Source organism: Microcaecilia unicolor, chromosome 2 (genome assembly GCF_901765095.1).
Source record: "Microcaecilia unicolor chromosome 2, aMicUni1.1, whole genome shotgun sequence".
Classification (NCBI taxonomy): domain Eukaryota; kingdom Metazoa; phylum Chordata; class Amphibia; order Gymnophiona; family Siphonopidae; genus Microcaecilia; species Microcaecilia unicolor.
Window position 1 is genome coordinate 403674780 of NC_044032.1, and position 13545 is coordinate 403688324.

General features: G+C 42.8%; 1 protein-coding gene across 1 annotated transcript in view; it reads right to left on the reverse strand.

The window, feature by feature from the left end:
- Positions 1-4283: 4283 nt before the first annotated feature.
- Positions 4284-13545, reverse strand: part of RCHY1 (ring finger and CHY zinc finger domain containing 1) — a 79780-nt gene continuing 70518 nt past the window's right edge. The window contains exon 9 of the mRNA XM_030190652.1: positions 4284-9541. Within this exon, the coding sequence (XP_030046512.1) occupies positions 9407-9541 (135 nt within the window). The 3' untranslated portion in view covers positions 4284-9406. The remainder of the gene's footprint in view (positions 9542-13545) is intronic.

The following is a 13545-nucleotide window of genomic DNA, read 5'->3' on the forward strand; positions in this document are numbered from 1 at the left end:
ACTTTGTTAAATGCCTTTGGAAAATTCAGACACACAATATTGACTGGCTCACCTTTATTCACATGTTTATTCACCCCTTCAAAGAAATGCAGTAGGTTGGTAAGGCAAGATTTCCTTTGACTATATCCATCTTGTTGTCTCATTAATCCATGCTTATGATATGCTCTGTATATGCAAGTCAAATTCAAAGCACTGATAAGGAAAGCAAAGAGACTTTGAAAAGAAGATTGCATTGGAGGCAAATACACATAGTAAAATCTTTTTTATGTATATTAGAAGCAATAAGCTGGTAAAAGGATCAGTTGGACTGCTGGATGACTGAGGGGTAAAAGGGGCACTCAGGGAATACAAGGCTACAGCAGAGAGAATAAATTAGTTCTTTGCTTCAGTTTTCACCAAGAAAGATATAGGATATATTACCAGTGCCAGAAATGGTATTCAGTGCTGATGTGTCAGAGAAACTGAAACAAATCTCTGTAACCTGGAAGATGTAATGAAGCAATTTGACAAATGAAGAGTAGCAAATGGCCTGGGCCGGATGGTACACACCTCAGAGTACTGATAGAATTGAAAAATGAATTTGCAGAGCTATTGTTAGTAATATGTAATTATCTTTAAAATCAAGTATGGTACCGGAAGATTGGAGGGTGGCTTTTTAAAAAGGGTTCCAGAGGTGATCCGGGAAATTATAGACAGGTGAGCCTGATGTAGGTGCCAGGAATTCCAAGGACTGAGAGGGAACCAGCGAGTTCTTGGATGTATTGACAATCCATCCCAACTGCTGGAGGAGAATCACTCAATCTGAGGCTCTCCAGGTAGGGATGCACCAAGATCCCCTCCCGATGCAACTGAGCCACTACCTCCACCATCACCTTGGAGAAGGTCTGTGGCACTGTAGCAAGCCCGAAGGGCATTGCTCGAAACTGGAAGTGATCTCCCAGGACTGCAAAGCGAAAACATTTCTGATGGTTTGGAAGAATAGGAATGTGAAGGTACGCCTCCATAAGATCTAAGGACGTGAGAAACTCCCCCCGCCTGAACTGCCATGATAACTGACTTGAGAATCTCCATGCAGAAGGGCAACATCCACAAAGCCTGATTCGCCCTTTTTATGTCCAGAATCGGATGCCAGGAGCCCTCCTTCTTGGGCACGACAAAGTAAATGGAATATCTGCCAGAACTTCTCTCGCCTGCCGGAATTTGAACCACGGCCCAAAGCCAGAAGACGATCCAGGGTCTGACGCACGGCCCTGGCCTTCAGCGGTGACTTGCAAGGAGAAACGAGAAAGGCATCTGGAAGCGGATGGCGAAACTCCAGGGCATACCTGTACCTTTACTATATCTAAGACCCACTGGTCTGAATTTACTCGGACCCAGCTCCAATAAAACAGCTGAAGCCTGCCTCCTATGGCCAGAACCAGAGACTGGGCCCCTGCACCTTCATTGGGAGGTTCTGGCACTGCTGGATCCCCTGGGCACCTCAGTCGTGACTTCCTCTCCGGTTACCCCAAAAGGGCTGAAAGGACTGTCCTCTATTCCAGAACCAAGCACGTTGAGAACCAGCATCTCTACCTGGCCTGTATTTGCAAGCCTCCCTGGGGCGCCCTTGGGCCACAGACTGGGAAGCCACATGGGACCTATCCTCCGGAAACCGAGCCCCTTTGGACTCGCCCAGACTCTTGACAAGTTTCTCCAACTCATTGCCAAAAAGAAGCTTACACTGCAAAAGAAGCAGACTCAGACGTACTTTAGATGCTACATCTGCCACCCAGTGATGGAGCCACAAGAAGCGACGTTCTGACACTACCAGTGCCAGATTCCTTGCGGAGGCCCAAATCAAGTCATACATGGCATCCGCAAGAAAAGCGGTGCCTATCTCCAGATTAATGACATTGGCTGCTGAATGAGGAGTCTGCTGGAACATCAGGGAGACGCTCAGCCCAACAAAAACAGGCCCGAGCCACATAGCCCCAGATGGCCGCCTGCAAGGCCAAGGCAGAAACCTCAAAGAAGCAGCTTCAACAAAGCCTCCAACCTGTGATCCTGCGGGTCCTTGAGAGACGCCCCACCCTCAAGAGGGATAGACTTCTTGGTGACCGCTGTAACCAGCGTGTCCACCTTGGGGACCTGAAAGCTCTCCAGCTCTGCCTGAGGGAGCTGATAAAGGCGAGCCACGGCACGACCGATTCGTAAATGCGAATCGAGAACTTAGCATTCTGCCTCCACCAGTTCCCTCAAATCCTCATGATAAGGAAAGGTTTGTGGAGGTTTACGAACCCGCTTAAGAAGTGGGTCCCCTTTCTAGGACAACTGAGGGGGATCTTTTGACAATTTAATTGTCTGAAGTACCTCCACCAACAGGGAGGGCAGCTCTTGCCTTCTAAAAATGCGTACTACCGAAGGATCATCACCTAAGGGAGCCACCGAGGTTTCATCCAGGAATCCTGCGTCCCAAAACTCCCCCCTCTGCGTCGACCGGAGGGTCTGAACCAAGGGAGAGAGCCTCCCCCGGATCCTCCATGCCAGCCAGACGCGGCCTCTTGGAGTAGTAGCACAAAATCTGGCAAAAACGGAGCTGCTGAAGCCCCTGAGGAGTCCTGCCGTGACATCATCAGTGAGTCCTCAGAGAAAGAAGGAACCGGCAGCGGAGGAAACACCATGGCGGCCATTCCCGCCAAAACCGCGCTATGCATCTCGGACTCTTCAGCCATCGGCCCAGGAATCGTAGCTGCCCCTACCGCTGCTGGCATACCCAAATCCAGCTCCTCCCCAGAACCGGGCCTCACCTCCTCGCAAACAGTGTTGCCAGGTGGGCGGTTTTACCGCCCAATTGGGCGGTTTTCCGCGACCCGCCACGGGAAATTTTTGCCTGCAGCGGGTCGCGGTTTTTTGGGCTTCTTTTTTTTCTTTTCTGCGGTTTTTTCGGCCGTGGGGGCGGGGTTAATTACGTTTTGGGCGGGGTTAGTGACGTTCTGGGCGGGGCCGATGACAGGGGAGGCGGGGGCCGATGACAGGGGAGGCGGGGCCGATGACGGCGGGGGCGGGGTTGATGATGGCGGGGGCGGGGGTGATGCCGCGGGGGTGGGGTGCCAGGGGCGGGGTTTGAGTTTGGGCGGGTTTTGGGCTGTGTTTAGGCTGGATTGGGTGGGAAAAAAATTTTCCACCTGGCAACCCTGCTCGCAAACCCTGCACAAGCTGGTGCTATGGGAGACCACGCAGTGTGCTGAACAGGCCATGCAATGGCACGGCTTCTCAGACTGCACCATTGGAGGAAGGGTGGGAAGAAATGCCGCCCTCACAGGGACCAGGAATAGCGTCCTACCGCCAAACTCCCTGCAATCCTCCTGCATTGCCTTGGTTCTGGCTTCCTTTTTTTTTTCTCTTCCAAGACTGCAGCTGCAAAAGTGAAGGCACCAAAAACCGGCGCAACCAAAGCAACCACTGCCCCCCAGGTGTTTCCTATGTTATATATATATATATATATAGATAGATTTTTTTTTTTTTTTGAAAGAGAACGGTGCTCTGTTCTCACCAGGGCGCCCTTGCCTGAAGGAACTTCTCCAGGTAAGGGAGGAGATGACCGAGACGCAGTGCTATGGGCAGAGGGGAGTGGGAGGGGGGATGGAGCCAGGAGTGTACACCCCCCCCCAAAAGAGGTGCAGGAGCCAAGAGCCCGAGACAATGCAGCTGTTTCTCTCCCAAGGAGGTTTCTTTTTTTTTTTTAAACTAAACCACTAAGCAAGAGCCCTAAAGGGAACCTGTAAACCTAACTAAAACCAAGGGGCCAAAACCGGCGCACCCACCTCTGCTGGGAGACTGAGAAATACTGAGCAGGTGAGGGTTGCTGCACAGTCCCTTATACAAGAGTGCTGTTCAATAATTCTCAGTCTCCCTCTGCTGGTAGGAGTGCATATTACCCACTTATAGGGAATGGTCTGGAGAAGATGACAAGGAAAAACATTTTTTCAAAAATGTTGTCTTAAGAAATGGGATATCATAAACCTGTCTTGCAGGCACATGTGAAAAAAAAAAATCACCACTCACTTCTAATTAAATTTCAGTCATCTACCACATTTCTAAATAGCCTTCAAATTTATGTTCCATTACTTCATTGCAAAATTAAGTTGTTGCAATTTTGCATTTTCATTTCATAAGGTGAAATGCCATTTTTTTAAATTTCTAGTTTGTGCCAATTATAGCCTTACTTTGTGGGTTCTTCTACAATTTATTGAAACAATTAAATACATTAGAATACGGTTTAAGTGTGACATGCAAGAGAAGAATCAGTTTGATAAAAAGTTTTAATTTTAAATAAGCATGTTTATTAGTTTTGACAGTTAAGTAACAGGAAAAACAATAGTTTTGTTAAAATTATACAGAAATGCTTGCAAAGCGAAGATGCCTACCTGTAGCACTGGTTCTCCACAGGAAAGGATAAATCAGACACAAATTGGTGCCATCGGCTGCTGGCATTGACACAATGACTCTCAGAACTCAGAAACAAAACCAGGAGTTTTCTGAGCATGTGTGTTACTCCCCTTGCAGCCAGTACCTCACAAATCCAAGCATTCTAATACAGACTATGAATCAACTCTCCAGTTAGGGCAAGATGTATCTGATTTGTCCTGTCTATGGAGGACACCACTAAAAGGGTCTTTAAGAGCAATTCTCTAATCCAGGCGCCTGCATTTATGAGCACATTATGCACATATCCCAAATTCTATAAATGGTGCTCAAAACTATATGCAGATTTTGGCACATACCCAATTTGTGCACACAATTTGAGTAACGAACCAATTAGCGCCAATAATTGGGCACTATCAACTGCCACTAACTGGCGACAACTTGAATTTATGTGCACATCTGGCTAGGCACTATTCTATAAAGATGCATGCCTAAATTTTTCAGCATAAAACTGAAAATGGGGCATGGCCATGGGAGGTCAGGGGCATTCACTAAAGATGTGCAAACTATTAGAGAATATGGGAGATCCGCGCCTTACGGATTTCTAACAGGTTGCACTTGGTGTATTTTGGGCACAGATCCAGGTGTTAAGCGCTATTCTATAAATGGCACCCAACTCGGAAGCACTGTTTATAGAATAGCAGTCAGTGCTTAGTTTTTTTTTTTCAACGCCCAAATTTGGGCGCCATTTACTGAATCTAGTCCATAATGTCTAAAATACTAGCATTTCAGCTCATTTGTGTGCATAAACACTACCAGGGTGCCTAGGCGCTATTTTGAAAATACCCACTTAACTTGAATTGTGCGTATTTGCAAGGGGCTGTACAAAGGGGTGGAGCATGGGCGGGGCTCCCACTTACATAGGTAACTAACTTACAGAACACTATAAGTTACACATACACACTCACACCAGGTCTATGCTTAGTGTAACTGCCAATGGCAGGATACATTAATATTCTACAATGGTACCTGAGCTCCCATGTTCCATTATAGATTAGGCTCCTACAAACACAGCCTTGGGGTGCCTATATGGAGGTGTCCAGTTATATAAATTGCCTCTTTTGTGTTTCGTTTTTTTTAATCGGGCAAGCAGGATGACTAAAATACACAGAATTGACCAATCTGGTCAGATCTATGGTCTACAGATGTTTATCAGGGTAAGGAAAAGCTCTTGGCCCCTGCAGTGGCACATAAAGTCTTTTTTCCCCCCTTGGGCAGAACACTGGTGAGGGTTGAACATTATCTGCACAAGTGCCTGTAAGGATCTTTTTCCAAAAATTAAAAAAATATCCAGCACTAGTCTTACTGGTTCCATTTTGGACAAAGGTTTTTGAATATCAATGAAAAATATTACCTCATACCTTCTATGAATAAAATGAGAGATCCTAAGCATAAGAGGTGTGCTCCTCTTCTTGCACCACTATCTGTAACCTTGGCACTGAATGCATCTTTGATGCAGGTTTTCAGCTCTGCATGTCGCTGTGCCAAAACCTTCTGTGCTGAGCTGTTGCACAAATGTTCCAGGCTCCCGCACTGAGTTTATTTTAAATTCTGTACAATTTCTGCAAAGCTGCCACCTGTAGTCCATGTCCTTGGTACACTGTATTCAAATTCTGTGCAGATCTTCAGCGCTGACTTTCTGGAATATAGCTGGATGTGCCTTATGCAAAGCTGGTATCTTCTGTGTTAATTATCCCTGAGCTGAGATCAAGCCTCCCAAATCTAGCTCAATTTTTTTTTTTAAAGAATGCTTATACTTGGAAGAATGTCTTATGTTGGAGATCTCTTTTCAAGTGTCCTTCAAAGAGGAACCATGCCCCAGATTCAAATGGAGTTCCTGTCTCTTTCAACTGGAAATCCCCAGGCCTTCAGAAGAACCAAGCTGCTTTTCTTACCCCGTTTGTGCATCTTAGGTAGCTGAGGCATGTTTGATTGTGAGAAAATAAAAGCCTTCATATTTTACTCTGGAGATGTCCTGGCAAAGAGTTCATAATTAACAACATTGTGGTTACCAAACAAACACTTGTACCTGTGACTGGAAGATGGTATCCATGAACAGCCATCCCATTTTGAAAAGCCGTAGACATTTTTTTTTGAAGAGTTTAAGATGCACTTAATTTTCTTAAATAAATAACTTTTTTCCTAAGATATGTTTTTGAGGGGAAATCCTGGGGAACTTGGAAAAAAATGCACACAAGAAAAACAATGTGGCAGCACAGACTGAAATAAGCTGAGAGCACCAAAAAGTTCCATGAAGCTGAAGAGCTCAGCAGATATAGTCCCATCCCACAAACGTGAGGCCTTGTCAGTAACTTTAGTAGGGAAAACTTTATTGAAGATATTGCAATACCTGAAAAAGATTACAGGAACCCAGAAAACAGTTTCATGGAAGAAAATCTTGTCTACCTTGATCTTGTTTCTTCTTACTATATTGATAAAATCAGATGAGCAAATGAAAAGCTCAACATTGCATATCATTATTTTCATAACAATAGACAAGTCATAGTTTAACTAACAGCTTTAGGTCAACTCAATCACAATCTGGACTACCACAATCATGTTGTATTGCATATTGTTAGTTTACACTCCTATCCATCAAACAATGTCATTGTTTAGTTAATAAGGTGATAACTGAAGATTTCAATATATCTGTTTGGGGGTGGTGGGGGGGAAGCTCTTGTTTTGTTCCTAATTACCTTGCATCAAGTGATTTGGAGTCCTTTACTAGTCTTTTCTGTTTCTTTTACATATTTTATTTACTTATTATTACATTTGTACCCCGCACTTTCCCACAGAAGCAGGTACAATGCGGCTTACATAGTTAACAGAATTATAAGACAGTCCAGAAATGGTTTCCAAATCAACCCATCATTCTCTTCCCTCGTTTGAGCTGCATATTTCCAGTAGAGCTATTTCCGTCAGTTCCTTCAGCTGCATTGCTTGGCTGGAAGGGCTCCCATTCTTTCAGAACAGTTAACTTCATTAAGAGTGCTTGTGTTTAAAAAACCTAGCTTGCATTTTATTTAATCCTGAAATGTTCAGTCCAGCAAAATCATCACTTTCATTGTTCCAAGGATATTAACTTTCATTATACCAGAGACAGATCCGGCAACTTGTAAACAAAAGTTTTGGCTCAGACAACAGCAGCATAGGTTGACATGTTCCACTTGTCAGTCTTGCATTTAGAACAAAGTAAAGAGAAGTCTTAAAAACTCAACATCATGATCATGCGTTAGATACAGCACAGTTCAGACTAATTTTTCTCCGACATCCTCTCTTGACTTGCTTGCATCTTAATGGTTTAGATGGGCTTTCTTGGTTTTCACGCAGATTCCATATATCCACTAGATGTCACATTTAGACCTGAAATTGTTATGCCCCCCCCCCCCCCAAAAAAAATATATATATATATAATTTTTTTTTTCAAATTTGCTTTGTCTGGCAAAAATAATCTCACCCATTTGGCTACTGGAGAGTTTTATTTTGTGGTTTAAGTTGTTTCTATGACCTTAATGATTCCATGGCACACAGATCACCAATACCTCCCCATATTAAAAGATATATCTACAGTAACATCGGATAAAAGTATCAGAGCCTACTTAATAAAGATGTCTATCCCATCTAATACTAGCCCCTGATCTCGCATCTAATTCAGCCATTCAATACGGTATTCTGATCACTATCAGAAGTGCAGTGGATATTACTTATCTGAACTTCAGGAAAGCCTTGGACACAGCTCAATATAAAAGGTCTGGCAAGCAAACTAGGCTGTAAAGGCATAAAAAAGAAAATTTAAGATACGAGGGGCAGGGACTGTCTCTTCATGTTCAAGTGTACAGAGCTGCGCATGTCTAGCAGCGCTACAGAAATGATAAGTAGTAGTAGTAACAGAGGCAGTTAATATTCATGATGGCAAGGGTATGGTGACAAGTAGAAGAATCTAAAGGCTTGAATCTAAAGCTAGTATTATTTAATATGATTGATCTCAAAATGGCAGAAAAACATGCAAGAAACATATGCCTATTTGCAGATGATACTGGGTAGACATACTGGGAAGGGTGGGAAAAATGAAAGATGACACACAACAAAAGGGAATAGTCAAGGGTTTGAAAACTGAGTTTCACTAGAAAAGGTATAAGATCACGTATCTAAATCCATTAACCATTTAACAGCAAACAAGAAAGGAACATATGAGTAATCTTCCCTAACAATTTGAAGAGTATAACTGTGAAAGCAGCAGGGGCAGCTGCCTTTATTTTTGGAATAAGGAAGTAATACTGCCCTTGTACACTGAGATCATTCTAGGTATTGTGTTCAGTTTTAGAGACCTCACTTTCAGATGATGCAATGCAGTTCAGAAGATTACTAAATGCTTTGGGACCAACAAAACAAGCCCTACAAAGAAGCGCTAAAAACAGAAAATGTACTTTTCAGAAGAAAGAAGCAAGAGTGGGATATGGTAGAAATCTTAAATATCTACCCACTGGACAGAATACAAGATGATAGCATTTTTCATTAAAAAAAGAAGTTACGTTCAAGGCATTGTGTTAGGCAAATTGAAATGAAAGAGGCACAAAGAAAACACATTTACCAATGGCTGGAATAACCTACAGCGACCAAAACATTTAAGCATGGTTGGAGCAGCTACAGAGGAACATAGAGGAGGTAATAATAACAGTGTGACAGAATATCAAGTGGCAGTGACACAGAAAAGCCAGGGAAAAAAAGGAAGGCAAGAAGTTCTTAATCAGTAACAGTTACTATGCCAAACGGAAAGAGATTTAATAGATTTTATATTGGATGCCAGACTTACAAATCCATAATGACTTAATCAATGCTAAATGGGAACTCCTGACCCGCAATGAAGTAGGCAGACTATGACAATAAAGTAGTGTGTCACTTTGCTGTCACTGTATCAAGGGTACTTGAGTTTTTCTCTTGGTCACCGCTGCTGCTGCTGCACTTGAACCCTATTTTTCCCATCCAAAGCAGTGTTATATGACTCGCAGCTCTGGCACTTCATGCCTAAAATGTGGAACTGTACATTGGATCTTGCACTGCAGTCGTTGCAGAGAATCTGAAAGAACAGAAAGCAAAAGTAATGGCATAAGATTTTGCTAATTTTGCAATATGTTTTATTATTCATCACTGACTGGAGATGTGCTCTGTCCCTGATTACAAACGCTTTGCCAATATCCCTGCTTTAGTCTACATCTACAACATTTGTTGTATATTGTGCAACCTTCACCTCAGCTTCTCACAGATCCCATCAACTAAATAAAAAGTATGTACTCTATGCATTTTTATGTAGCAGTTTTAATTCTGCAAGGTTAAAGCAGCAGTGCTAGCAAACATATTTTGGATGATGCACTTAGCAATTCAACAGACCAAGGGGCCCTTTTACTAAGCCTCGTAAGAGTCTACTCACGCCCAATGAGCGCCAAAATGGAGTTACCACCCGACTACTGCATGGCTCTTGCGGTAATTTCATTTTTGGCGTGCATCCGATACGCGCATCTGAAAAATATTTTTTATTTTCGGGCATGCGTAATGGATGCGCGCCAAGTGGCATTTGATGCGTGCAGATCATTACCACCCGGTTACCACTAGGTCAATGGATGGTGGTAAGGTCTGAGACTCAAACTGGACGCACGGCAATTTTCATTTTGCCACACATCCATTTTCAGCAAAAAAAAAAAAAAAAAACACACAAAAAAAACCAAAGGCCTTTTTTTACAGGTGCGCTATAAAATGGTTCAGTACACGCCCAAAACCTGCTCCTACACTACCGCAAGCCATTTTTCAATGCACCTTTGTAAAAGGAACCCTAAATCATTAAGATTACCTTTATTTATTTTATATTCATTCCTGAAGAGATAGCTTGTGCTTACACTTTCCAAACATTCCTCCTGACCCTCTTCATCATTATCAATCAAAGTAAAACAGAAGCTTCTATACTAACCTTTAGCAGAATTATAAGAAGACACCACACTCAGGCATGTGAAGGAAAGCAGCAGTGGTATAGTCAGACAGCCAATTTTTGGTTGGGTATAAAATTTTCTCTCTGCCCCCGCCCTCCACCCCTTCCAACTTAAAATATAAATACTTTAGTTCATGAGGATCCCCAAGCTGTCAGTTGGACTTCCTCTGAAGATGGCCAGAACTCACTGCTTGGCAGGCAGAAGCAGAAACTCCTTGAACCACCAATACCGGCACCCCATGCATGCTTAGTTGTTAGTGGCTCAAGGATAAGAATATAACACATAAGTGTTGCCATACTGGGAAAGCCCAAAGGTCCATCAAGCCTAGCATCTTTTTAAACAGTGCAAGGTTACCTGGAAAGATCCCAAAACAGTACAATACATTTTATGCTGCTTATCATAGAAATAAACTGTGGATTTTCCCCAAGTCCAGCTTAATAATGGCTTATGGACTTTTCTTTTAGGATGTTATCCAAACCTTTTTAAAATCCCATGAAGCTATCTGCTTTTACCAAATTCTCTGGCAACGAATTCCAGAGTTTAATTACTCGTTGAGTGAAGAAATAAATTACATGTTGAGAATAGCGCTTAGTGCCAATTTATTTCTGGTGTTGAATTTTGTGTCATTTATAGAATCCCCTCCTTACTGACTATTGTTTAATTAGAGGAACATCACATTAAACATTTCTGATGCACATTAATTCTTTTAATGCACAAGAAATGGATTTTACTTACATTAATTGTATGCAAATGACTGTTAAATTGATTTTTTACACAGCATTTTTAAAAATTTACCACGACAAAACAAAAGCTAACAAACACAATCTCTAATGTCCATCATTTAAATAGAAAGAAAATTAAAAAAAAAAACAAAAACAAAACTTACACATGGGTCACCTACTTAAATGAAACAAAATAAACCTAATTCTGCAGATGCAAGAACACCCTTCTCAGTGTTCATCTATCTATGTTCACCTGTAGCAGTTCCCTATGTGATTGCAACAGAAAGGTGGTAACAGGTTTGTCACCATTGTCCAGGTTAACTGTAGCACTCTGAGGTGATAGTAGCATCCACAACCCACCCCCAGCTTCAGTCTTCACCGATATGCTGTGTACCTCATTCACACCATGTCTTTCTTGGGCCTGGGCTCTAACACATTTTTATTGCACTATGAAACAAAATTCACATTTATTTATATACTTCTCCAAGCTGATGGCAATTGACCTTTGCCGTTTTGGAATATAGCTATCACAGAGCTGTCAGTGCAAAATCTATTTCATGAACACTCAATGTGAATATCCTGAAGAACAGACCAGGAAGATGTAGCACAAGAAGATGGTTGAGAAACACTGGTCTTACACAAGAGAGTGTTACTAATTGTGTCATGTTGAGTCAAGGCATTGGTTCATTTACAAAACAATCTCCATGAACTTAAAGAGCCACTGTATTGAATCACTGTGCATACAATAGTGGAGAAAAAGGACCTCAGTGACTAAACACATGATTTCCCCCTAAATTCGGGATACCTTCTAATACCACATCACTGGTCCTGAAAGGAAGGATACTTACCTATAGCAAGTATTCTCAGAGGACAGCAGGCCATTCATTTTCATGTGGGTGACATCTACATCGCCGGTGCAGAACATTAAAAAAAAAAAAAAAGAGCATAGTACAGCTTTAAATGCACACGACAGCATCCTCAACATGCATGTGCAAGTGCCTTCCCGCCCACCACAACAGCGCAGGACCATCAGCACAATAGCATAGTAATCAAAATAGGAGGTAACTCTAAGGGGCGGTGGGAGGATATGTGAGAACGAATGGCCTACTGTTCTCTGAGAATACCTGCTACAGGTAAGTATCCTTGCTTTCTCCAAGGACAAGCAGGCCATATCCTTCTCACATGTGGGAATCCTTAGCTACCAGGTTCACTGAAAACAATAGTAGGACAACAGGACCTTGCAACAATGAGGTCAAAAGACAAATTAACCTGAAACTATATACATACTGTATGAGAGTGCAGCCTGGAACAGAACAAAAATAGGCCTGGGGGGGTGGGGGTGGGGGTGGAGTTGAATTCTAGACCCCAAACAAATTCTGCAAAACCATCTGTCCAAATAGACCATCGCATCAGGTATCTTGCTCTAGGCAATAGTAGGACGTGAATTTGTGGCCTGAAGACCATGTTGCAGCTTTGCAAATTTCTACTATAGGAGGCTGACTTCAATTGAGCTACCGAAGCAGCTATGGCTCTGACATTATGAGCCTTGACATGACCCTAAAGAGCCAGCCCTGCTTAGGCGTAAATGAAATAAATGCAATCTGCCATCCAATTGGAGGCTGTTTTTCCTGATAGGACCCCCATCCTGTTGGGATCAAAAGAAACAAAAAGCTGGGTAGACTGTCTATAGGGCCTAGTTCACTCCAAGTTAAAGGAAATTGCTTGTTTGTAGTCCAAGGTGTGCAGTGAGCTTTTGCTGGGATAGGAATAAGGTTTGGAGAAGAATGTTGGAAGAATGACTGACTGGTTCAGGTGGAACTCTGACAGAACTTAGGCAGGAACTTAGGGTACGTATGGAGAACTATTCTGTTATGATGAAATTTAATGTAAAATGTATTTGACAGTAGAGTCCGAAGCTCATTGACCCTGCAAGCTGAAGTAACAGCTACCAAAAACGAGACCTTCCAGGTCAAGTACTACAGATGACAGGAATTAAGTGGCTCAAAAGGAGCTTTAATCAGGATGTCGGTGAGGTCCCACAACATAGGGGGATGTTTGACAGTGGGCTTTGTCAAAAGCAAACCTCTCATGAAGCGAACAACTAAAAGATGTCCAAAGATGGGCTTTCCTTCAACGCGGTGGTGGTAAGAACTAACTGCACTGAGGTGAACCCTTACAGAGTTGGTCTTAAAGGTAGCAAATTCTAAGCTGTCAACATCCAGGCTGTGAGGGCCAGGGACTGGAGGTTGGAATGCAGAAGACATCCCTCATTCTGCGTGATGAAGAGTCAGAAAAAACTCCACTCTCTAAGGTTCTTCAGAAGAGAAATCCAGAAGAAGAGGGGAACCAGATCTACCTGGGCCAATAAGGGGTGATCA